General features: G+C 38.7%; 1 protein-coding gene across 5 annotated transcripts in view; it reads right to left on the bottom strand.

The window, feature by feature from the left end:
* Nucleotides 1-26462, bottom strand: part of EPB41L4B (erythrocyte membrane protein band 4.1 like 4B) — a 249728-nt gene that overhangs the window by 146173 nt on the left and 77093 nt on the right. For all 5 annotated transcript variants that reach the window (XM_037889908.2, XM_043540419.1, XM_037889909.2 and 2 more), the window contains exons 2-3: nt 20051-20155; nt 1044-1086 (exon numbers count right to left, since the gene is read on the bottom strand). In XM_037889908.2, coding sequence (XP_037745836.1) covers nt 1044-1086; nt 20051-20155 — 148 coding nt within the window. The remainder of the gene's footprint in view (nt 1-1043; nt 1087-20050; nt 20156-26462) is intronic.

Raw genomic sequence — 26462 nt, 5'->3', positions numbered from 1 at the left:
GTGTCCACTCCTTCCAGATCTTGCAAATTGGTCAGTAGCATCTTACGATCAGCCATACCTACAGTAATTGTTAGATCTCATAAAACCAACATGGACACCTGGCCTATGTCCATTGCTAGCAGACATTTACTGCCCAAGGATACTATTGCTGTCTACATATCATACCCAGACCTGACTCCAGATTAATAGGGATCCATGAAGCTGGAGAAATCAGATGAACACAGATGTTTCAAGGGACAGTTTATTGAGCCAGGGTTGAATCATAGTTTAAGGGTGGTTAGCAGCTTTACCCTCTCCCAAAGGAAAGAGTTAACAATCCCTGTCAGTAATGGCCTCAGGACCGCCTCTCTTGGCATCCACTTGCCACCAATGATATGAGTTCAGCTCACAAAAATCCAGACATATCCAGGAACTATGTACATTAAACCAGGTGAAAGTACACCAGTGAAGATGCAAGGGGAGGCAGCAGAGGCTACCTGGACACGAAACTCAAAGGATTTCTGCAGCTTCCAACAGGAACTGCCAACCCTCAGGTCCCTCCTGCCACCGTTCCTTCTTTTTCAGGCCAATTTCCCCATCTAATTTAGGGGTCACAAGAAAGGGGAGTGCTTCTTCCTACTCTCCCCCATGCCTCCAACTAATATTAACAGGCACCTAGGAGAAATCACATAAGCTTTTCTAAGCTGATATTTGTCTGCTGAATCTATTAGCAGCAACCTAAGCTGATGCTTGCTCCCCAGCCCTGGTTTATGACAAAGTAACTCCAGGCAGGAGGAAGGGACTTTTGGCATCAACAAAAGTGGTAAATAAAAATCATATTTAAAGGAGAGAGTTGAAGATTGGTGCATTACTCATTGGTCCATTACCCTTGCTTTTGTACAAAAAGGTTTCGCCAGGCAGCCAACCATTAACCTGAATCCATTGTCTGAGAAATATTCACTATATTATGGAAACATTTGGAGCCTCACAATCATGTTCACAAACACTCTAAACTGAACTCTTAGAGGAGGAATAAAATAAACTTGTGGACCGATGTTACTTACTTTTTATTTGCTTCTTAATTGGTTTAGAATGGTCCAGCCAGTGCTAAAAAAAGAGAAAACCTGTGTTTAAAAGTAATTCATTTTCAAGATTTTAGTGGTATTTTACTAATAGAGCACAAATTCATCTAAAGGAAGGGGTTTCTGCTCTGAAAAGCAAAGACTTCCATATCTATTTGGCAATCTTTTATAGCTGTTTTCACTAGAAAATGTTTATTTGAATACACACACACAGAGCTCAGGTGCCTATCTTATCAGTAAAACTGGACCTTAAAAGTTAAACACACCCATGGGAGCTTCCTCCTTGTGAGGCACAACCCAATTAGTAGTGAAAGGCTGTAAAAACAAACATACAATTACAGCGGGATGTAGGGAATGAAGGTTTTCCTCAAACTCTGGGCCCAATGCTTTAACCGTTACTCATGACCTTCTGAAGGCAGCCGATTGTCTGGTCCAATCCCACTCAGTGGCGCTCCCATATGGCTCCCTCCACTTCTCTGTATTTCTCCACCCACACTGTGGTTGTCTCAAGCTCAGAGTCTAAGGCCTGGTCCACCCTTAAAACTTTTGCTCGTATAGCAATGTCAGTTAGGAGTGTGATTATTTCAAAACAAAACAAAACAAAAAACAAACAAACAAAACCCATTTTATACTGGAAAAAGCCCTTACGGAAACGAAGTTATACTGGCAAAAAAGTGCCTTTGATGGTATAGCTTATTTTGTTCTGGGAACCGGTATGAGCTACACCAAAAAAAGCACTTGAGCCAATATAAACTCTGTCTACACAAGGATGGTCTGCTTTACTGGCAAACCTTTTCCAGTGCTGACTAGTCCTAAGTTTTATACTGTTCCTGTATAGTGCCCAGTGTGAATCGTCATGCCCGAATGAGGCATCTGGGTGTGTTACCAAAATATAAATATTAAATTATGAGAACTTGTCGAGATAGTCCCCTCACTAAATTGCAGAAGATAATTTGGGCCACCTTACCATAAGAGAAATTCTCTTCCCATTTTTTGCTGTTTATTTAAAAACATATAAAATAAATTAATAAGACCAGTAAGTTTGGAGCAGCAACATTCAGAAAAAGAAGCTTGTTCCTTTTGCTTGCTTTTCTTGTTGGGGCATTTCCACTCTATATTAAGCAAAAGCAGAATCAGAGTGAATACTTGGTATTCAACAGATTCTTCTCTGCTTTTGCTAAATGCATGTGAAAATAATTAATAAAATAGCAAAACCACAGTTTTACTCTGGATGCCTTAATTGAAAGCAAAATTTATGCAACAGCTAGTTGTAAACAGTGTATTTTAAAAGTTTGCCAACCCATAACCCAAATAGCAAATAAATTCCCTGCAGAATAAAAAAGAAATAGAACGATTATTCTAAATGTGCTTTTAGTTGCCCAGAGCTCGTCTGGACTCCCTTGGGAGAAGTTACCAAGGAAGCCACCTCTTTACAAATTTGAGAACCACCACCATAGTGAAAATAAAATGTTATAATTTTTATACAAATATATTACATAGCTGTAAATTAATATACACAAAATCAATTATTTATCTCTCATCCAGCAAATATACATTCACAAGAAATCAGCTAGTAATCATTTCAAGTTTCTGAGAAGAAACAAAATTATTCAAGCTTTGCTCTTTTGATTGAAATTATGCAATTAGAACTTTTGTTTTTTTTCTTCTAGAGAAGAGGAACATTTTGCTTCAATGAACACATTAGTCAGCAAAATATATCCCCAGCTATATTTATAGGAGCATTATCTACATTTATCAGTATTGTCATTTCAAGTTAAATACAGGATGTACATGCAATTCCATTTTCTTAAGGATTTCTAATATACAAGTTCAGTTCTATGACTGTTTGGAGTTCATCTGGACTAAAAAAGCGTATACCGAAGCCCTTACAAAAATTTAAGATGACAATTTAGTGTTACACATACCCAAACATGGAATACTACTCTTCAGTGTTTGATTTCTAAACTAAAAAGTAAAAAAATCCATCTTTTCACTTTTTTATTCACCTTCCAATTGTGCTGAGAAAGCTGCAGTACTCTTTTTTGAATTATCTTCATTGTGTGTACAGTAATTCCTCACTTAACGTCCTCCCGCTTAAAGCTGTTTCAAAGTTACGTCGCTGCTCCATTAGGGAACATGCTCATTTAAAGTTCTGCAATGCTCCCTTATAACAATTTGGCTGCCTGCTCTGTACACTGCATGTAAGATTTTGTGGAAAAGCAGCGACTTCGCAAGAGAGCATTGCACTGCGTCTCCACTCCTCCCTCTCCCTCCCAGAAAGTCCTAAGCGCTGCCAAACAGCTGTTTGGCAGCGCTTAGGACTTTCTGGGTACAGGGAAGGAGCGGGGATGTGGCATGCTCCGGAGCGGAGACGGAGTGGGGGTGGGAAGAGGCGGGCCTGGAGCATCCCCCAGCAAAGTCGGTGCCTGTTCTTCTCTGGGTAAGCTGCCACAAAGGTGCTTCCTAGCGTCCTTGCCTGCAGCGGGCTGTGCCTGTGTGGGGTAAGCCAGGGGCACTTCCCAACCACAATACTATACAGTATATAATGCCTTTTGTCTGTCCCAAAAAAATTTCCTTGGAACCTAACCCCCTGCATTTACATTAAATCTTATGGGAAAATTGGATTTGTTTAACATCGTTTCACTTAAAGTTGCATTTTTCAGGAACATAACTACAACGTTAAGTGAGGAGTTACTGTATTGTAAATGATTAACACGTTTTAGAATGTCTGCACGTGGTATTATGCTAAACATCCATAACTCTGCAAATTACCAATTCATCTGTCACGTGTACATAATTTTACAAAAACTAGCAATTTTTAAGAAATGTTTAAGAATCTAATAAGTAGCAAAATAGGCCATTACATTAAATTCTAGCTTCAACAGCTAATGTACATTTGTAACCATTCATTCCTTCTACATATACAGTACAGTCATAAATGTAGGATTCTCCAGAGGACAAACAGCAAGCACTGAGCATCATTTTACACTCAACTCCTTTGAGAAGAAAACTCAGATGCATGAGGGGTCCATTATACCATTATTCAGCACTGTCCAAAATAGGGGGCGAGTGTTGCCTTTGTAGATTCATGAACGGCTATCAACTTAACCCCAGCTGTTTTGGACAGCTTCTGCAAAAACTGGGCTAAAGTCCACCATAGTCAGTGTCTGGATGTTTCTCCATAGTAGTGTTAGTTTTCTTACAGGCCCTCTGAACCCAAGTAATAGCCCTTATCACCCTACTCCTCCCCATAAGCTGCAGTTGTCTGGATGGCTGAGGTGGCCAGGAACACTGAAAGTGTGTCAAGAAAAAACAACATAGGCGTCTGCTGCCATAAAAACTGGGAGCACACCAGCTCAGAAGCCAGACTTTCATATGCCCATGGAATGCAGGCCCTAGCCTCTAAGCAAAAAAATCAGATGCTCTTATTATTGACAGCCAGCCAGACGAATGGCTTAAAAACGGAAGTGAAGACTTCATGGCATCCTTGCCAAGAACCAAAAATTACTTGGCCATGTTACAAGCTATTGACTGGAACCCATAATCACTATCCCTGACTAAGAATGTGAACACAAAAGGGTGAATTCCAGAAGTCTTAGTATGAAGCTGCCTGGAGTTGGGGGACTCCACAAGAACTCTTTTTGATAACTTCTGCAGATGCGCTGCCTCGTTTGAAAAGCTGGAGCTCAGGCTAATGGACTTCAAGTTGTGAGGGTCCAAGTGCATCAAGGAGCCACTGCTTAGAAGGGGTCCTTTGAGGATGATACAAGAGTAGAAATTAGGTAGTGCTCTTTTCCTACCACACTACAGTCCACTACTCCAATTTGGACTCTGAGCAAGTTATTAGTGCCCTTGAAAGGTCAGGAAGATTAATCGCAAAAAGAAAAGGAGTACTTTGTGGCACCTTAGAGACTAACCAATTTATCTGAGCGTAATTCAGTTATGAAATTTATTTTTCTACGTGAAGTTCAATAATAATTTTTTTATTTTTATACGTCGAATGTTGAAGGCAAAGAAAAATGGCTACCTGCATTTTGACAGTTATTTGAGACATTATCATTGTCTTGATGTCTTTTAATAGTCTTCATCAAGGTGTGTGTAATATGGCAGTAACCATGGTAGGCCTGATTCACCACTGCATTACTACACTGGTGTAAAACTGGAGCAACTTAATGGACATTACCAACTGAGAATGTTTGCAATGGAGTTACACTTGGTTTCTATACCAGTGTAACAATGGTGAATCAGGCCCAGTGTTTTTAGTTTTTAAGGACCTGGTTGGAATTAATAGCAATATTATTTCCAAGGTCATTTCAGAAATGAAATCATTATTATACCAGATCATTTCCATTGGCGAGAAAACTTGCTAGATTTTGTTTGAAGGACATATTTATTAAACAGAATGTTAGATTTATCCCAAATGATTTCTATTTTTGTCCTTTTTGTTTCACAAAACTGATGCAAAAATGAATTAGGACAATTTCCAGTTACTTCTCTGTTTATTTAATCACTTTCTATCTCCTTGAAGAAAAGTACTGTGAGTAATTCCTCAATAATGGTAACAGCCAATATTTTCCCAAAATAGAACAGCCATATAAGGTAAGAGATGCATTTATGTCAAGATACAGCCAATAAACTGTACCTACTGGAACACTCCAAGGATGACTGCAACTGCCAACTGAAGACTGAAGTTGGTACATCTGCACCAGCATGCCTCTTAAGCAATACAGGCTGACAAATACACCACACACCTGTGCTTTGAAAACTCCATTGGCTCCCCATTTGCTTCATAAAAGAATTCAAAGTCCTGGTCTTGAGCTACAAAGCCTGCAAAGGTGACCTGCAAAGGAAAAAAATTGGGTTTGACCCTTTTTTGTTACTTGTTTTGCTGCTTTACTATGCATAAAGAAGACCTGCAAAATGTTTTGTCCCTGCTTGTTTTCAACCTTCAGAATGTCCTGAATGGCAAGTCTGGTTTTGCTGGAAGACTTATTGGAAGTGTCAAGAGATACCATCTACAAACTCTCTCAGCCATTAACTGGTGGGGGGCACTGAACCGCTGTCAAATACATTTTCTTCCTAAGGTTTGTTAAGCGTTAACATGAACAAAAAGCAAACAGCTTTAAATCAACAGTCTGAACCAACAACACTTCCCTCTCAATAAGGTTTTGTTTGAGTGGTATCTCTGGTACCCTAATCCTACCAGTTCTTCCAAGATAGACAAGATCTGAATTTTTAAGGTAAAAACACAAGCAAGGAAAATACCAAAATAATTTTTCAAGGCAAAAAATATCCAATGAAAACATGGTCATGCCTTCTTTATACAGTATAAAGTTTTAAAAAAGAAATAAGAGCACAAACCCTTTTTCTTCTCTTCTGAAGGTCACCTTTAATAATAATTAGGGTACTGAACAGAATTGGGGCCACATTGTTATATGGACTTTACAAATATATAAGTGAGTGATGACTATACTCCCAAGAATTTGCATAGATTAGAATCTGGTTTCCCTATGGTACACATCATATTCTATGACCTCACCAAGACAGCTATGTTCCATATGGATGATGCAGCTGCAAAGACCCAGAGAAGAGATATTAGATGCTGTTTGTCAGAAAGATAAGATTAGATCACAACAGAGTCTTGCGCTCATACACAAGACATACCTGTTTTAAGAAAGTTTTAACCCAACCGTAAATCACCAGTATTTACATACCCACAGACTATATGTGGATGTTTCACGTAATGAGTATGCTAATACTCCCCTCTACACAGGACAGGTTGACTTATCCATATTTATTTTATAAGTCTGCAACATGTGTTAGAACACTAAAATTAGCAACTAAGATCTGGATTGGGTTGCAATAATTTTCTATCCAAAAAGTTTTAAAAATTTGGAGAAATGAGAAGATGTGTAATAGATGAAATGAGGTTTGAAATATAGAGTACTAAAACTTCTGCATAGAAGGCAAGTTTGAACTGAGAGTGGTGACCTATAATAGCAGGGGATTCTCTAGCTGCAAGTGCTAGTGCAAAGAAAGATGATAGGTCCCATTAATGTATATTTTAGCTAAGGGATTACAATATGATAAGAGGTAATTGAACGAATTTAGGGCAGAATCCAGACCTTTCAAAGTACAAAATAAACAATTCCACTCCACCTGGTTAACTTCCTGTCAACATCCAGTGGAAGCACTGCAGTGGAAAGAGAAGTTATGAGCTTTACCATCATTATGTTACACATGGCTCTAATGTCTGTTGACCAAATATTTTAAGACAGGAAGCTTTACTAAGAGAAATTTAAGGGACTGGGTTTTCCCTTTTTGGAATGAAATGCTAGGATGTGGAGAAAAATAAGTAAGATAGTAAGGGAAGAATATCTGTGAAGTTTCAGTAAAAGTAACATCATTGTGACTGTGACTGAAGGTGATATGTCAGATTTGCTCATTTCACTGAACAATACTGTTTATATTTGAATGCTGTAAAATAGTCTATTAAGAACCCATCAGCATTGGAGTTTCTCTTAACATTTTCACTACCATTTATTCTTCATCCTACATGAAAGAATGAACTAGCATAATATGAACACACATCACCTCTTCTCAACAGCTAAGGATGGAAAAATAGCCTTCCTCGCTTCATCTTAGACATGTTGCCAATGTTGCTGTGTAGTGATAAAATATTCATTTCTTTGTATTTGATAAGAATAATGTATTTGTTTATATGGACAATATAAGATTTATGATGTCCTTAAGTATTCGTTTCCATGTTTACCTGGGTTTGGTAAACATGATTGGCAAACAATTGAACAGTCAATTGACCGCCTATATTTGAACACAGTCAAGTATTGTCAAAAATTCCAGCAAGAATGTCCTGATGGAAGTGGCAGCTTACCTTTCTGATTGCATTATGGCTCCATTCTTTCAGTTTTTAGAAAGTCATTTCACTGTGCTTTGCATTTTTCTGAGTTAAAATAACTCAGTTTTTTATAATTAGGTATAAGTATCTATCTAAGGCTAAGCCTTTTGGAGAGCACAGAGACTTAGGGCTTGTCTTCATTACGATCAATGCAGTGGCGCCGATTTAGCCATTGTTGATGGGAAAGTGCTCTTCCATCGACATAATTACTCCACCTCAATGAGGACACAGTGCGGTGCAGACACTGCTTTAAGTCGAGGTAAGTTACATCACTCAGGGGCGTGGTTTTTTCACACCCCTGAGTGACGTAACTTATCTCGAATTAAGTGGTAGCATAGACAAGGCCTTACTCTTTTTTGTTACTTACTGTTCTAATGAATTAATGGTTTAGCAAATTTTATCATTTTTTACATTATTTGACAATATTTGACCGGTAAATTGACGATTATTTTTGATTCAGTCAACTGCCAAAAGCTACTGGAAGTCAACATCTATATTCACCTTAGTATAGGAATTCTCAAATCTTTTCATAGTGCTGGCCACTTTTTAATAGAGACTATCTCCCTGCTCATTCATGATCTTTTAACATTCTTCTGGCAACTGCGGCTATTGATCTCATGGAAAAATGAAGTTAGGAAAATATTTAACATTTTTAGCTTTCTTATAATGAGAAAGTGGCTCATTTAGTGGCTGTAAACAAGGAGCAGAGTTAGCACTATATAATCAAATAGTTGCCAATGGACTACCAGCAAAACCACCAAAATGTATCCCCAAAGAGGAAGCCCCAAGAAGAAGGGTAGTGAATCCCTTATCCTACAGGGAGGAGTTGTGAGACAAGGGCAGGAGGACACCAGTGGGAAAATTTCTCCAGTGAGGCTAGGGACTGCTTGGCACATCTCTCTGGCTTGGGGAAATTGGCAACCTGAAGCTTTGGAACAACAGTGAGCTGGAGCTGAACCTGCCTGATGTCCAGGTAAAGCCCCCACTTCCAGCCAATACTCCCCAACCCTCCACCAAAAAAACCCAAACAAACGAGGAGTACTTGTGACACCTTAGAGACTAACAATTTTATTTGGGCATAAGCTTTCATGGGCTAAAACCCACTTCATTGGATGCATGCAGTGGAAAATGTAGTAGGAAGATATATATACACACAGAGAACATGAAAAAATGGGTGTTGGCATACCAACTGTAACGAGACCAATTAATTAAGATGGGCTATTATCAGCAGAAGAAAAAAAAACCTTTTGTAATGATAATCTCACTCAGGCCCCCATCTCTTCACCCTCAACACACACACACCACCTACATTCCAGCCACCATCAGTCCAATCTCATTAGAGAAAGGCAGGAAAGGGTTTTCTCGCCTTGGGAATCCGATAGCAATTTTTTTTTCCCCATTCTGCGTCAGGACAAAACTGAGACCTTCCAAATGTTTTGTTTCTTTGTGAGAGAGACACACTGACTGACTTAGACTGACTCTCTCACTTACCCCAGAATAGCCAATAGCGTGCTTGCTAGGGCAACTCTCTGGGAGGTTGGAGTCCCAGGTTCAAGTCCCTATTCTGAATCAGGCAGACTAAGGGACTTGAACCTGGGACTCCAACCTCCCAGGTGAGCACCCTGACCATCAAGCTATTCTAGGGTGGGTATCTCTCTGGTTTTGAACAAAAATACCATCCAAGACCTGACAAACAGTTTCCACAAAAAAGTTTTATTGAAATTGGTATGTTCCTGCAAAAAGTTTTGGGTTTTACAAATTGGTGTTTTCCAAACAAAAAACATTTAATTGAAAAATCCCTGACCAGGTCTAAACCTCCTACCTAGACTCCCCCAGCCAAACTGTCTACTCTTCTAATTTGCCACATTAAGATCTCCACCAGCCAAATCCAAAGTTTATTTTACTAGGTGTTCATAAATACTCAAGTTAAGCTTACATGGCTTAAAATAAATGTGCACAAAATGGAGCATGTGATACTTCAAACATCAGTTTTTTAAACCAATCGAGTTCGGGAACTACTGTTCTGGAAATCTGAAAAACAGGAGGCTTCTATCACTTGAGCTGAAGATCTCAGCTATTGGTCACTTACAGAAAGACCCTGATTTTCTTCCTAACTAGCAGTCAGCCAACAGACTGACAAAAACATATAATGCCAGATCTGGTGCCCTCTGAAATTAAAGGCAGAAAGATCTCAGTGACATCAAAGAAAGCAGGATTAGGTCCATAACTCCCACTGAAATCACTTGGCCATAAACTATCTACAACACAAACTGTTAAAAGCTTTACTTAATTTGAACTTATTTACTTCAAAGGTAGTCAGTGTACATGCTTTCCAGGAGATTTAACAGCATGGAAAGTTTGAAAAGCTCATAACAAGCTGTTCCTTAGCAAGGGGAAGACAAGGAAACAAAGTTGATCTTTCAGATCAGGGTAACTTTTTCTTCTAATAACCTGTAAATCCTGAACCATTTGATTAATTCAATTTTCTTGTTTATATTTTTGGTAATTTTTTCAAGCAATAGTGATAAGAAGGACTAAAATAAGGTTTTTTTTAAGAGAAGCTGATTACAACCTTAACTAGCAAAAAGGTTACTGTCTCTCCATAATACAGGAGTGTTTTCTAAGGATTATTTTAAGGTTTGCTTTTTTATTTAAAAAGTGTTACGTAAGTGTTCAGACATCTTTGCGCATGAGCACTAAAACAAACATATGAATTTTATTAATTGTTATGCCATCTAAGGTTATTATTCTATAATATTTCATATAAAAATGCTAACCAAAGTGCTGAGAGTGTTGTTCACCATTAAAATACAGGAATGAACCACAATTACAAAATTACAATATAAAACCCAAACTTGAAAGCAACATACACTTATACTTCTGTCATTCTCATATAACACCTAAATATTTTACACTGAAAACAGTTTTAAAAAAAAAGGGAGGGGGGGACCTGGCTATTCATATTGAATTCCTTTAATATGTATCACACGCTACTGTCTGATCTAAATGATAGAGCTTCACAGGTGTAAGTTTGAGTCACAAGTTTCTGCTAAGCAGAATTAAAGGGTTAAGGCATCAGGTGGAGTTTTGTCCATAAAACATAGCTTCCCCTAAAGCAGGGGATCTCAAACTGGGGATTGCGAGTTTATTACATGGGGGGTCGTGAGCTGTCAGCCTCCACCTCAAACCCGTTTTGCCTCCAGCATTTATAATGGTGTTAAATATATAAAAAAGTGTTTTTAATTTATAAGGGGTGGGGGAGGAGTCACACTCAGAGGCTTGCTATGTGAAACGGGTCAGCAGTACAAAGTTTGAGAACCACTGCCCTAAAGCATGCTGCTGCAAGCTGAATCTGAGCCTGGAAAACCACACTGAAGAACTGTGTGCAACAGACAGCCTTCCTCCTCTTATTCCCCCTGCAGTTACTCCACATCTCAAAAGGAAAAGAAAATTGTGCACAACAATTTGCCCACTGTAGCACAAACCTCATTAGACTTTTTGTTGTACAGCTCCTGTGCTGGTGACTGGCTGATGCCACTCCAGATCAACTTCAGTAATAAATAACAATCTTTAATTTCTAGGCATCCATGCCTGAAGGCTTCTGGCATCTTCACAAAAATAAGCTAAACAATTTACAATAAATAGGCAACATGCCTGATTAAATCCCAGAGTGGGAAGAGACTGAAAAATTTCCAGCAATGCACACCACACATAGGAGAAAATCTTGAGCCTAGCCATGTTGGGTACTATTGTTTTTGTGTATTTAAAAGGGGTGGGTGGGTGTGTGTGGGCGCGGGTGTGTGTGAATGAAGTATCATGGGGGAAAAGAATTTCTTAGTCATAAGTCCTCAGAATTTAGGAACCTGCTTCTCCACCACCTCTCAAGATTGTACTATGGTATTATCATAAGCCCTTCAGGTAAACAGCCCATATTCTTTCTAAAAGATTAAAGACGACGATGGACTAGAATAGACTGGGAATTTTTAATGTGTTGAAGCCTTTCATGTATAGTTCGCTGGTAAAATCCAGCCCTAGGCAGAGGTAACTGAAAGTATTTATTCATGAGACACATGATGAGTAGCTACATGAAGCCAGCCAATTACCTCAGTCTAGTTTTTAGTTAATGGGTGTCCATATCACCATTGCAATTAGCCTCAGCACTGAGGGCAAGGAGACATTTATTATTTGTATTACAATAGCACTGAGAGGTCTGAACTGAGACTGGGGCCCCATTGTGCTGCATGCCACACATTCACATAGTTAGGGACAGGTCCTGCCCCAAAGAGCTTACACTACAGACAGACGGACAAAATGTAGGTAAACGGAAGCATTACTCTCACCTTTTTATAAATGGGGAATTTAGTCACAGACAGATTACCGGTAAGTGATTTGCCCAATCTGAAACAGTAAGTCTATAGCAGAGTCAGCAACAGAATCTGTTGTATCATCAAAATATTTACTAGTTTTCTACTCCATCCCTCCTAAAAAATAATATATTAAGGTGGTCTCCGACTGTTCTCCAAACATCCCTATTTATAGCATTCAGCACTAGCTGGGGGTATTATGCTCTCAAGAAACACATTAGCTGGCCTAACAACTGCTTTGAGTTGCTACTCACTCACCATCTCTCAAACATTTGGCAGTTTAAAAGGAAGCATAAAAGCAATACCATAAAACTCTGAATGATTGAAACAGGGGAAAAAAAAACCTTACTGATTAAAAATGCTTTTCTCATTACCATTTAACTTATTTAAATTCAAGTTACTGTATGGTTTGAGCAAACTGGCAAGCTTTAGGGAAAAACAAGATACCCTGCAAGAGGAAAGTCTGAAGTGACTGGCCCTTCCTTTTGAAGCTTTATGATCATCTTTTAACCACTCAGTACTTATCTTGGAGTCTGAGCTCACACTGGCCTATGTGGCCTGGAACAGGGAATGGAGTGGATTTGCACACCAGGGAAGGTGCAGATCTGTCATTCCACATTCTTCACAAATTTCCATATGTGCACAACATTTCAGTGCTCTGACCCAAGACACATTAAAATAAATGAAAAGGTTCCAGTGGTCTTCAGTGGGTATTGGATCAGGCCCTGACTTTATCCATAGCGTATGCTGTGGACAGAGAATAAGAGCAGTCAGGAGCTGGCCTTTTCCGCCCATGCAAGCCCCCAAACTCCAGTGTGCAGAAGTCACTTTGGTTGAATATTCCTGCCTTTTGTGTGTATCTCTAGTTACTCCTACTTGAGCCAGGTGGAGATAACTGGGCTGTCACCTACTTTGGTGCACCTTCCACAAAGATGCAAGTTCCCTGGTTTCAGTCAATGCAGCACTTGGTTATTGATGCTTTCTTCTTGTTGTTGTTAAAGACTGTGTTGTATGTGATAGCGTCTTATGTATTCTCTAATCCTCAGAATTGCCCTTTTCTTACTTCTTACACCTTGGAAAGTAAAACAAATGCTTTTTTGAGTTTCTTTTAGCACATTTCCAGTGAGGCCGCCCAGCCCATCTTGTTGCCCCTCCCAGTAAAGACCTTGCGGTGAATGAATTAAACATCAGTCTAGGACTGTCAATAATAACAGGAAGTTAGAGGATTTCTCAGAAAGAGGAATAAAAGGGACCAAACTGATATTTTAGTACATGCTCCTTTTAATCTCATCTCCTGCTCCTACATATCCCTGTCCTTTAAAATTATATGAATGAAAGAAAAAGAACATATCACATAACATAAGAACATAAGAATGGCCCTACTGGGTTAGACCAAAGGTCCATCTAGCCCAGTATCCTGTCTTCTGACAGTGGCCAGTGCCAGGTTCCCCAAAGAGAATGAACAGAACAGGTAATCATCAAGTGATCCATCCCCTGTTGCTCATTGGCTTTTGGCAAACAGAGGCTACACCATTCCTGCCCATCCTGGCTAATAGCCATTGATGGACCTATCCTCCATGAATTTATCTAGTTCTTTTTTGAACCCTGTTATGGTCTTGGCCTTCACAACATCCTCTGGCAAGGAGTTCCACAGGTTGACTGTGCATTCTGTGAAAAAATACTTCCTTTTATTTGTTTTAAAACCTGCTGCCTATTCATTTCATTTGGAGACCCCCCAGTTCTTGTGTTATGAGAATTAGTAAACACCACTTCCTTATCTACTTTCTCTACACCAGTCATGATTTTATAGTCCTCAATCATATCTCCCCTTAGCGGTCTCTTTTCCAAGCTGAAAAGTCCCAGTCTTATTAATCTCTCCTCATATGGAAGCCGTTCCAAACGCCAATAATTTTTGTTGCCGTTTTCTGAACCCTTTCCAATTCCAATATATCTTTTTTTAGATGGGGCGACCACATCTGCACACGGTATTCAAGATGTGGGCGTACCATGGATTTATAGAGGCAACGTGATATTTTATGTCTTATTATCTATCCCTTTCCTAATGATTCCCAGCATTCTGTTCGATTTTTTGACTGCCGCTGCACACTGAGTGGATGTTTTCAGAGAACTATCCACAATGACTCCAACTAAGATCTCTTTCTTGAGTGGTAACAGCTAATTTAGACCCCATCATTTTATATGTACAGTTGGGATTATGCTTTCCAATGTGTATTACTTTGCATTTAACATGAAATTTCATCTGCCATTTTGTTGCCCAGTCACCCAGTTTTGAGAGATCCTTTTGTAGCTCTTTGCAGTCTGCCTGGGTCTTAACTATCTTTAGTAATTTTGTATCATCTGCAAATTTTGCATCTGCTAATTTTGCCACCTCACTGTTTAACCCTTTTTCAGATCATTTATGAATATGTTGAACAGGTCTGGTCCCAGAACAGACCCATGGGGGACACCACTATTTACCTCTCTCCATTCTGAAAACTGACCAATTATACCTACTCTTTGTTTCTTTTAACATAAGAACCAGTTACCAATCCATAAGAGGACCTTCCCTTTTATCCCATAAGTTACTTTTGGGAACAGAAGCAAAATTACAGAATAAATCACACTAGACTCCACACTAATCAAATACTAGTGCTGCTGCTGTTTGGACACATGATAAGAAACGGAAACAAACAAGGGCACAAGTGTTTTGCCAGCACACACAGGACACTTTTCAGACAAGGTGTGGGACTGTATTCTTTTTCTCTGGAAGCTGGGAGGACTGTTACCCCTCACAAAAACAGCTGGCAATCACAGGTAACAACAGAAAAAGAGTGTTTGGGAACAAGCAGGAAGGAAATTATAAACCTCAACAAAAGGTAGGTCAAGTTTAGTAACCGGTGGACCTCAAATAAGTTTGATTTGGATACCAACCATTTATCCAAATCAACCTCTATAGACTGTATATTCCACACAATCGATTACTGCCTTCCAATTGGAACAACCCAGTTGCTAATAGTGTGTTGTATGATTTGCTACTTCCACTTCTAGGCTCAATGAAAGACAAGAATTGAGAATTAAAGGGAAAAAACCCCACCCTCACATTTTCAAACACTCAAAAAACTGTTAGCTTAATATTTTATGCAAATCAGTTCATACATTTCCTATTGTAGCAGGAATTTGCATTCATCTAAGGCTCAATTTCTTTGCTTTGGAGATGCAGTAGTTCTTTGGAATTTAGTCTTATTTGGGTTAGCTGAGCAATGGAAAACTCACGAAAGAGAACACTGACAGTTTCTTCAATTTCTACCCATTGCTTTTCCCTCTCACAAACAAGAACAATTACAGAGTAGCAGCATATTGCTTTTTATTCAGAAAGAGAGAGGAAAAGATTTGGGGAGCTTTAGAATACTACAGGACTTAGTTGTTAGACTCTTCTTTGAATATGTGAGGTACAACAAGTATTGCAGTTGGACAACAACTGAAATAGATATAAAGGACCAAGCCTTCGGAGTTTTGCCACTGAGTTCTGTAGGAATAAGATATAGCACAAAGTCGTCAGAGTATGACTAGAATAGAATTTAGTTTTATTTTGTAACTGTCATGATCACCCTGCAAGTTGTGAAGTAGAGATTTATTTCTGGATGATAAAATAGCCTTTAGAAAGTTTAAAGTTTTCTGTCTCACAAACCAACACCTTCCTCTATCATCAAATTTTCCCATAGGGTAGTAGAGGATTTTTTGTTAGTTTGTTTTTCGTGTTTAAATATACTTATTTTCACCTCTAGGGCTAGAATCGGAAAGTGAAGATGATGGGACAAAGCCTTGCTTTGGAATAAACGAAATACATACTTTTAATAAATATATTGGAATTGTAAGATATTTATTTATATGGATTTTTCCAAACTGTATTGGCATAAAGTGATGCCAAGTCAATTTAACAGATTTGTTTAAGGGCATTTCCTGCTGTAATTTTATGAACTGCGCTGCAAATGATCTTATTCCTTAAAATGGCTTTTATGATAAAAAAAAAGTCTGGATAGGTAAATAAAATGCAGGAATGGCTATTCTGCCAAAAATATCATTTATTTAGGCCAGCCGTATTCTAATAACAATAATTAAAATAATTAATCATCGTTGCCGGCAGCACCTGTTGGCCAAACTCTCCAGTTTTACACGACAGACACTGAGGTTTTTGGTCCTAGCCAAAGTTCTGGAACTGTGAAAGCAAACTGCTCCTGAGGTGTTGCTGTCCTTAGAGCACAGCATTCTGTGCTCTCTCCTGACTGATCAGGAGCTGTGACAGGTGCTTTCTGAGCTGGCTTAAAGCTGCTTGCCACTTGAGATACAGTCAAGAGTCTTAGCCTCAAAGAGTTTACAATCTCAAACCTCCAGTCCTGCAACTGACTCTGTGGGCAGGCTCTGCACAGATGCAGCAGTGCACACAGGCAATACTTCTTGGGAGATCGAGGCTCAAGTTACACTCAAAGTAAAGCAAGCTGGGATGAGCAAGCAAGAAGGAGGGTTAAGGCCAGAAGCCAGAACAAGGGGAAAGGAACTGAGGCAAGGATTGGGAAATGGTAGGTGGTAGAAGGGTAATAATGTAGCCTTTGCTAAATAAAACCGTGCAGTTGATCAGTTAAATAGAGTACCAAGATCACATGCTATATACAAATGGAAAGTAGCTGGAAATTAAATGTGGTGGATAAATCAAAAGATTAAGTTAGAGTGAGGTTATGTCACATGCAAACAAATGAGAACCATGATGATGTTGCAACCTGGCTGCTGAAGTAAAGGAAAAGAGACTGGGTATTAACAGTCAGAGTGTCTAAGAGGGGTTCCTACTAGCAGCTGCAGGTTCATGCCAGCACATGAGATGGAGTTACAACCCTGGATGAGCTTCCTCTGCTGGACACTCACCAGGCTACTGTACTGGACCCAAACCTTAGGTCCCACATACTCTTGGCTTGGTGGGGATGGGCAGAGTTTAGGTCCTGCCTCTGGGCCTCTAGGTCCACACTCTAGCTGCAGACCCTGAATCTGATATCCCTCTTGTCAATGGGGACCATGAACTGCCTAAACCCTGAAACTAGTGCCTGGTTTCCCAAGCATCCCCACTAGGTATTAAATACTCCCTGAGTTCCAGTCAAGCTGTTGAAGGAAATGGGAAGCCAGAAGGTCTTCAGGCATTACATTATAGCAAGTTACAGAAACTCTGCTAAGGTATTTCTAAACACACATACACACTACTCTTAGCACAAGGAATAGTCAGATTGTCTGTTCAGGGGTCCAGGAGTCTCCTCTTCCTCCTACTCAGCCTTGTCTTCTGGTTCTAGTCTGCTTCCCTCTCTCCCTTTCTCCTTGCTGGAGTGAGTTGTTTTTATAAAGTTGCTGTTCCCTTTGGTGACCATCCTGAGCTGCTTCAAGACCCAAAAGGTAGCTTTTCTTTGAAATTCTGCTCCTGTTGCTTGGGCCATTTCCTTCCCCTGCTGTGCTCTGTGCCTCCATGAACTGCAGCTACAATCTCCTGCCAGCTGTGCTATGAAGGAGCACAGTGAACTCATATTACACAAACGTCCATGCTTAGGGCAAATTGGACAGTGTGTACTCTATAGGGGCAAAAGGCAGCCAGTTGTGTCCGTGGCAGAAGGGAGCATGCACCCAGACAGATGGGCCTAGCCCATATGCTCTCTCACCCAGTGTCAGGTGGAACACAGAATGGAAATTATTTGGGATTATAGATGAAAGAGCTATAGATGTAGTAAAGTAGGGAACAGATGAGGAGACTAACAGGGAAAAGAACAGACACCTGAGAAAGTAGGAGGAAAAAAAGTCTGCACGGTCAAAGGATAATTTTTCATTTAAGTTGAAGACTGGGTTCAAGATACTTAGAGGTACTTTTTAAAAAATTTATTTACATAGATACCTGTAGAACTGATCCAGATTTTTCAGGCAAGAAGCTTTCCATTGAAAAATGGCCTTTTCTCAGAAACAAAAAATTACTAAAACTTGATATCATCTGGATTTTGTTTATCCACACAATGTTTTAATACACTTCAAATTGAAATCTTTAACATTTTTTGTTTACTGAAAATCTGGTTCTCCATGGGGGGGGGGGGGGGAACTATTTTTGGTAAATGGCAACTTTCTATAACCATTCTGAAAACCATTTAAATTTAAAAAAAAAAAATCTGAAAAATTATGCCAATATGGAAAAATGGGACCATTTCAAACCCAGCAAACGTGAGACAACTCAGAAATTTTATAAAATTATTTTCCTGATTTTCAACCAGCTCTATTTACAAGCAGAGAAAAGTAGGCACTGATTTAGACTCCGTGCTTTTCATGGAAATATAAACCAAAAGTCAATCTAGAATCCAGTTTTTGCTAATTTTCTAAGATTTTTTCTAATAATGAACCCACAAGTCTCCAACAGCTGTGACCTAATGACCAGTTTATTTTTAAAAAATATTCCATATCAAAATAAGCAAATGTTAGCAACTATTGCAACAAGGGAAGAGTCAGTGTTTGAAACTTGTCAGCTGATAGTTTTGTTTTCTGGAGATCAGTACATACAATTTAATGAAGTACAAGCAAATCTACTAGGAGAAAGTAAGTTTTCTTATAAATAAGACCAGATTTTTTTTTCCCTTTTCAAATAGGTCTTCATTTACAACATACAAGATTCTTTTTCCATGTCATCCTGTTTTAGTACATGTACTGGTTTATCATTGCATTTTGGTGATCTGAGATACTTTGGTTCAGTAACACACTGCTCAAATGTACTCATCTTCTGACACAATATTTTTTGCTAGACCATTGCATCTTCTGTTCACTACGTAATGAAACTGAGAATTCTGAAAAGGAAAATTCAGAAACTACATTTTACTATATATACACCAATACGTCCTCTCATATGACCCCACTGTTCTACCTTAATGGCATCTTAATGCATCTTTTCCTCCTGTGCGCTATGGAAAATATTTACTTATTTCAGAGAACTCAATTGCAGAAGTTTACCTTCCAAGCCATTAAAATCTCATTTGCTACTCAAATGGCCAGCAATGGTAGCAAAATTACAGAGAATAAGGTGGACATGCCTATAGCAAAAAGCAACAAACAGTTTAGTATATTCTTGCCACAGGACATTAGACTTTTTAAATACTATTTTCCTGCAGTTTCATCAGTTTGTAAAATGGGTGAGGTTGTTTTATTTAAAATAGCTAATTTTTACTGCAGACCTAGGAGTCCTGGGATGGGGGTGAGAATCTTGCATCAGGAGTACCACAAGTACAAGATTTTAATATAACTTGCTATTTCCCCATCATGCTAAAGAACAACACAATCTGCAACTCTGGCGGTAGGGGTTATCAGGACCCCTGATTTACTGTAGATTATACAGAGATCAAAGGGTTTTTTTTTTTTTACCCAGTTTCAGTATCATGGACCTACCAAACATGAAGCCCCCCTTCTCCCACACACAATCAGCACCAATTTGGCCATAAGGGCCTAAATTATACGAATACAAACAACAACATCAAATGACACATGCCTCACTTCAAATGTTTGGCTCTATTTGTAAGAATTGTTGACCATCACCTCTGTAGTTATTTCAGCATTTAATTAATATATTTCTCTATCATTTCCACCAATTATACATTTGTAATTGGCATAATAAATTGTTGCAAACATCAAATAAAAGTTGTACATACTGTAACCTGGGAGGCATCCATGAACTGTAGGCCAAAGTAATCAGTTTCCACAAGGTCCAAATGATAGACAATCTGGTCAAACAAATCCAGCCCTTTCGCATTTTTCTGTAATTCAAAAGAAAAAAACAAAATACTTTTTAAAAGGTTTGGCGGGGAAGGGGGAATGCACACAGACAATTCATTTTAAAAACTGCATGAGAAGTATGCTGCTTAGATGTTAAACAATTCAGCTGAAAGTGCTTTTATTTCCTCCAATGAATAAGGTATTTCTTAGGTGTTTATCATGATGGTATCTAACACCGAGAAATCGCAATACATTTACTATTTAGTTTAATATCAAAACATTTTGCTCCCAGTTCAACTGTAAGAAGTTTTCTACAAGTAGCTACAGAAGCAAAAGGAAAATAATTTCTCTGCTAATGCCCTGCAATATGGAGCCAGCATTTTAAACCCCAGGATACCGATTTCTCTATTAAATGCCTGCTTCAGTAATCGTCTGAAGTCTGTTGGCAGCTGCCTGATGTCAACTGCAATTATGAACTGCCGTTGCACCATTCAGGCAGCAAAATAAATTTAAGACAACTTGACTAGTTAAGAGTACTACAACGAAAGATAATGGCATTTGATCGGGTCTTTAAATAATGCTGCTAATTGTTGAACAGCATTTATGGCCTTGACACAAAACAAAACAAAAACCACAAGTTTTACTAATTTGGCACCCTTATAGGAATGTGTGGGACTGGTAAGGGTGTTGGTAAGGAAGCTTGCATTGTCACTACTCCTGTGCTGTAGCTGTATGCTTGTACACTTGGTCAAAGGGTAACTCATGAATTTAAGTCATAAGAAAACTTGCACAATTCCGAGTATGTGCTGCTGTCAAGTTCCAACACTGCAAGAAAACTAAGGTGTGGAGGGTGTGGGAATGGGTGGAAGGAAAAGCACAGAAATAAACCAATTTGAAATGCCAGCTTTGTTGCTTGGAGTTGAGAATATATTTTTTCAAATATTTGGAAAGAATTTCTTTTGAGGAAAATAACCCAGCATAACATGCAACTGAACTGAAGCCTTGTTTTGTTTTGTTTTTTAGGTAATGGGCAGCATCATGTCACAATGAGATGTAGACCAATTCCCTAGCCACAGTGCACCTGATTTTCAGATTTAAAGTGCAAATGCATTTCTGTGCCCACAACTGCACACTTACTTTGCATTCATATTACTGCATGCAATTTGTATACAGAGATGGATAGAAGTAACCTACCTACTCATGCATACAAGGAGATTACCATTTTGGGTGCACATTCAACAGTAAGCCCATTATTACTGTTACACACATTTATAAAGGTACTCATTAAAATATTATCTTGGCCCACTTGACTTAATTTAGATTAAAACCACCCAAAATGTTGTGAAACAGATACATATCCAACTTTATAATTAAGACTTGAGGTAAATTCTACCATGAGGCAATACATTTAAACTATTAAACTAATTTTATCATCATTCTGTTGGTTTACTAAGCAATATGCCAAAGCTTCTCTCTTTCTCTGTGATATTGCTAAAGTTGCAGTCGGTCAGGAAAGGGGCCTAAACAAGAACTCTCTTGTTTTTTTAAGAAAAAAACTGCTAACAAGGCATTTTCCACAAGGGGTCCTCAGCTATGGAATTTACTCTCCGCCTTTGTGGTCTATTCAAGCCATTTTTTTAACTTTCCAAATACAGTATACTGAAAAGCCCACCTTTTTCCATACATGTCAGGGAAGGAACAAGGCAGTGGTATGGATCTATGGCAGTTTCACTGTCAGACTACTGTTCAGTGACTGTGTTACTGAAGGGAGTAGCTGTACTACTTGCATGGGCAGTTTGTAAAGTGAGCAATAGGTTTTTAATTCTCTATCAAATACTGTTCTAAATGAATGTAAAGTACCCAGAGCCTAGGTTGAGTGTTAAATACGACACACAGAACTGCAAAAGTTGGGCGCTGCATATAAACAGAGTTACATAATGAATACGTTTGTTTCTGTTCTCTCTTGAATAGCAGGTGTAAGAGCAAGTCAGGCTCTAAGTCTCTTACAAGAGATCCTCAGTGGGGGAGGAGGAATGGCACTTTCAACAGATCCCATTCAGCACAAGATATATGCCAGGATATGGGTAACTGCTTTATCTCTAGCTTCTTATGGCCATTATACAAGAACATCTTAAGAGTAGGAGCATGTCTACTACTGCCTCTGAATTTTTTTTTTTTAAATCTATGTTTAGGGGTCAGAAACCTGATTTCTAGAACATGTTAGGCATTTTCATTTAGTTCTGTTTCCCAGAAAAACTCTGATTTCAATTGGACCAGAATTCGACCTTTAAGTTTTCAATTAATCTGATCTTCCACATATAACAGAGCATTGTAATCACATCATAAAAAAAATTCTTATGAAAAAGAAAAGATACCAAGCTGTTATCTTACAATACTTAGAAATTCTCTTCTCTACGCATAAAGAAAGGAATGAAATAATTTCCACCTCCACTAGCTTTCTTGAAGAGGTCAAACAGCTCTGGTGTAGGTGGCAAGTTCTATTTAAGCCTCAACTAAGATGACTGACAAATTGAAAGCACTGCCATTTGAATTTTTCCATGTTTTCAGAAACATCCATCTGATCTCCATTAAAATAAGATGTACAGCTACTTAACAGAAACAAGAAAGTGGCATCTTAGGACATTGTTTTACTTGTTTCGGGAGAGGCATAAGATGATTTATAGAAAGACATGCTTTATTAATCACAAAATTCAACAACCTTATTGCAAACATTTGAGACGATCACCTCCTAAAATATAATGTTGCTTAGAAACAGTACACATCCACATCACTGTTTTGAAGGTGCAGTATTTAATAACATTCTAGACTAGAGTCAAATAAGCAAAGAATGTATTCTAAAGAAGTATTTTGTTGTTGTTTTAAACGTTTAGTGAAACTAATGCTTGTGAAAGATGCCAAATCAAAAGCACACTAGAATGAAGTATTCTCTCCACCTGAACAGAGACAGCAGATATAACACAGTTTAACACAGGAATCCACAGTTTAAGTAAGCTTTCCATGACCATTCAATTCTTGATAGCTTGCTTATGCACAGACTGTCAGTAAGCGTGCAAATTATGAAGCAGACACCTGTGAAACAGACACTGGCCTGTTCTGTCACTACCAGCCTGGGACAGGAGCACAAACTGTTCCACTGCACACATGTTCACCACAAATATGAAGTGAAACACATGGAAGTAGCAGCATTGTCATTTACTTAACTGTTGTAAAATGCAGTATTACATACGTAACTTCTAGTAGACGACAGCCTTTAAATGTTAATAAATGTTATTTCCTAATTACTTGGACCTTCAGATAACAAATTTGTGCTGGAGTTCTGGGTAGCATGGGGGGGAATAAGACTTTCTTGCAGGCATTACAGCAATGGGGAAGATGGGCTAGTGCAGCTCCCCACCCTCTAATAGTAGAGGCAGTATTCTCCTCTCTCCTACCCCTTCACTGCCTGATGGAGAATATGAAGAGGAAACAGCAGAAGGAGCTGGGGCGTCGAGTGGGTAGAAAATTTTCCTTACATATTTTTTTGTAGAAAAATGATCTTTAACAATAAATTATTTTAAAAAATTGACCACATTATCAACATTTTCTGTGATGGGAATTATTAAAAATAGTTTTCAAATTCTTTATTTACCCCAAACTGCATTTTCTTACTGTAAACTGGGATTTCAGTCAATGAAAATTTTCAAAAAAATATTCAATTTAAAATACTGCTGAAAATTTAATGGAAAATGGGCCCATTTAAGAAACTATTTTAAAATTTTCATGAAATCATTTCCCAACCAGTTTTACTAGGGTATTGCTGGGGCTCCAAACCTTCCTTAAAGTAGGTAGAACATTATCCTCCTCCCGTTTCCCATATGTTGAAAGAGCTGTCGAAGTTATGAGTCCCCTATCTGTCTCTTCTTCCCTTCAGGAAGATCCATCCCTCAGTGAGCTTCTCCATCTGTCCCCCGGGGGGGGGGGGGGGACGACGACGACTCAAAGCTAGAACTTTGGTGCTACTTGTACCCTCTCCTAGCACTCCATGGTAATTAGGGGAAAAGAAAATAGATGGGGTAGGGTCATAAAAAAATATGACACAAGTGCTGATAAGGTCTGGTCTACACTAGCGCTCCAAAAATGAATTTTGCAGTGTTTTGCACATGTCAAATTAACTGTGTAATAATACTATCAACATAGCAGAATGGCTAGGGAGGAAAAACTGGCAGAATATCCTATAAAAGTAAACAATTTCTGAGACCTGTTGATGGAAATAAAAAAAGATTCCATCTCCCATCTCACTTTCAAGGATGAATAGGTTGACACGGGTGATGCCTTTAGCAGAAATTGTTCGGCTTGTAAGAAGTTGATGCTTTCTCAAATATTTGACAGACAGTAGTAGTATGTACCTCTCTCAGTGTTCTTGCACCAAAGTACATTGTTGTGTATGTTTTTGAATGTGAGCATCTTATAAATATCACCCAGCACTTAGATTCCTACATCTATCCATGCTCTTATCAAAATGTGTATCTGCCTTAAAAATAACCTACTGGGGGAGGAGGGTACTTGTGCTCTTTCCTGCTTCTTTCTGATGTATAAGGAAAGTTGGAAAGCTTTCTTTAAAATATTTTTCTACTTATTTTTACTTCAGAGATAAGATTATTAGGTTGTCTCTTCCCACTTTCTGCTGGAGGATTCCTTGGAGTGCTAGAGAACTGAAGTTGGAGCATTCTCAGGCCTCAACTGAAGACAAAGGCATTTCAAGGAGCTGCCCACTGTTCCATCCATCAACATGAAAGCACATCTGCAATAAGCAGGAGAGTGGAACTGGCATCAAGGATAATTTTATGTTCCACGGTCACTCTCTTTACCTTCCCCTCTCTCTGTCCCAAGATCAGCCTGGCAACCTCAGGGAACTACAACCACAGATTAAGGAAATATTTAAACAAATAAGTACTGCACACTTATCCTACTTTACTTTGTACTCTGAAAATCTTAAGCAGAGCCATTTTTAATCAGAAGTCTTCCAGAACTCACTGGATTGGATGTGACTAAGTAGAACATTGTCCTTACACTAAATGCTTTTTACACTTTTCACTACATAAACACGCCCCCACCATCCTTATGTTTCCTAAATGCAACTGCCAACAACTGCCCCCAAGCCAAAAATAATAAGGAGCAGTGACAATTCACCTTGTTTAGACTCGAAAGGGTTAAAGAATCATCCCTTTGGACAGAACAGAAGCAGCTAGACTAAAAACAAGGAACCCAAAGTGGGTTTTACAAGTTCTGGGCAAAAATTATAGCTCTCCAGCATTTTTAATAGAGAAGCACTATAGAAACACCTTTTGTGTATCCTAAGACAAGGCAATGATAGGACATCTTAAATCTAGTAAGTGGATTGTGCAAGCTTTTGGGTCTTTCAACCCCGCACCTCACCCCAGTCCCAGGTATTATGGTGGTGCCAAGAGCTTCAACCAGGATCACTGTCCTACTTTGACAGGCTCTTTACAAACACATGAAACACAACTGGTAGCCAAGCTTCTAAAAAAGCTATGTATCTGTAGACATCACTGTCCATTCTAAGTACCATATCTTGGTATATATTTTAATGTCTACATTTACAAGAGAGATACAATAGTATCTTGCACACAACTAACGGCCACTGGTCTTTTTGGTATTTGGGAAATTACAGCCCTATTTAACAAAAACAATGAGGAGTCCTTGTGGCACTTTAGAGACTAACAAATTTATTTGGGCATAAACTTTCGTGGGGTTTAACCCACTTCATCAGATGCATGGAGTGGAAAATACAGTAGGCAGGTATAAATTTATACACAGACGAACACAGCTACCCCTCTGAAACCAACCCTATTTAAGTGTACCTCTTTCCTCAGCCTCTGCAAATACCATTTTAAATACTGGAGTCAGCTGATCACATTGACACCATACTTCCAAAGATAATTTCCTCTTATTTTATCACAGGAAATAGACTTTTCTATCTCATCTATTTTGGTGTTCACGAATGTTGGCAAATCTAGTCCTGCTACAAAAAGATGCCAGATAATTGAAATCTATGCCCTAATCAGATGTGTAAAGTAAAATCTGTATAATTCATTTACAGTTTGTGGGATCGTAGATTGTAATTCCTTTTTGCGGTTGAGTAACCTTTCGTAGTTCCATTTTTTGTGACTTGAGCCTTCAGATATTCTGCTGACAGACAGTTTGCCTGCTCTTCTGATTTGTTCAAATTACTTTTCTTTCAAAGGGAAGAGAGGATATTTAATCTACTGTTTAACAAGACGATGCAACTACTATTTGGCTTTTGTTAATTTTTAACAAATTAATGTG

Source organism: Chelonia mydas, chromosome 2 (genome assembly GCF_015237465.2).
Source record: "Chelonia mydas isolate rCheMyd1 chromosome 2, rCheMyd1.pri.v2, whole genome shotgun sequence".
Classification (NCBI taxonomy): domain Eukaryota; kingdom Metazoa; phylum Chordata; order Testudines; family Cheloniidae; genus Chelonia; species Chelonia mydas.
The sequence above is the reverse complement of the archived record's forward strand: the minus strand, read 5'-3'. Positions and strand labels throughout refer to the sequence as shown.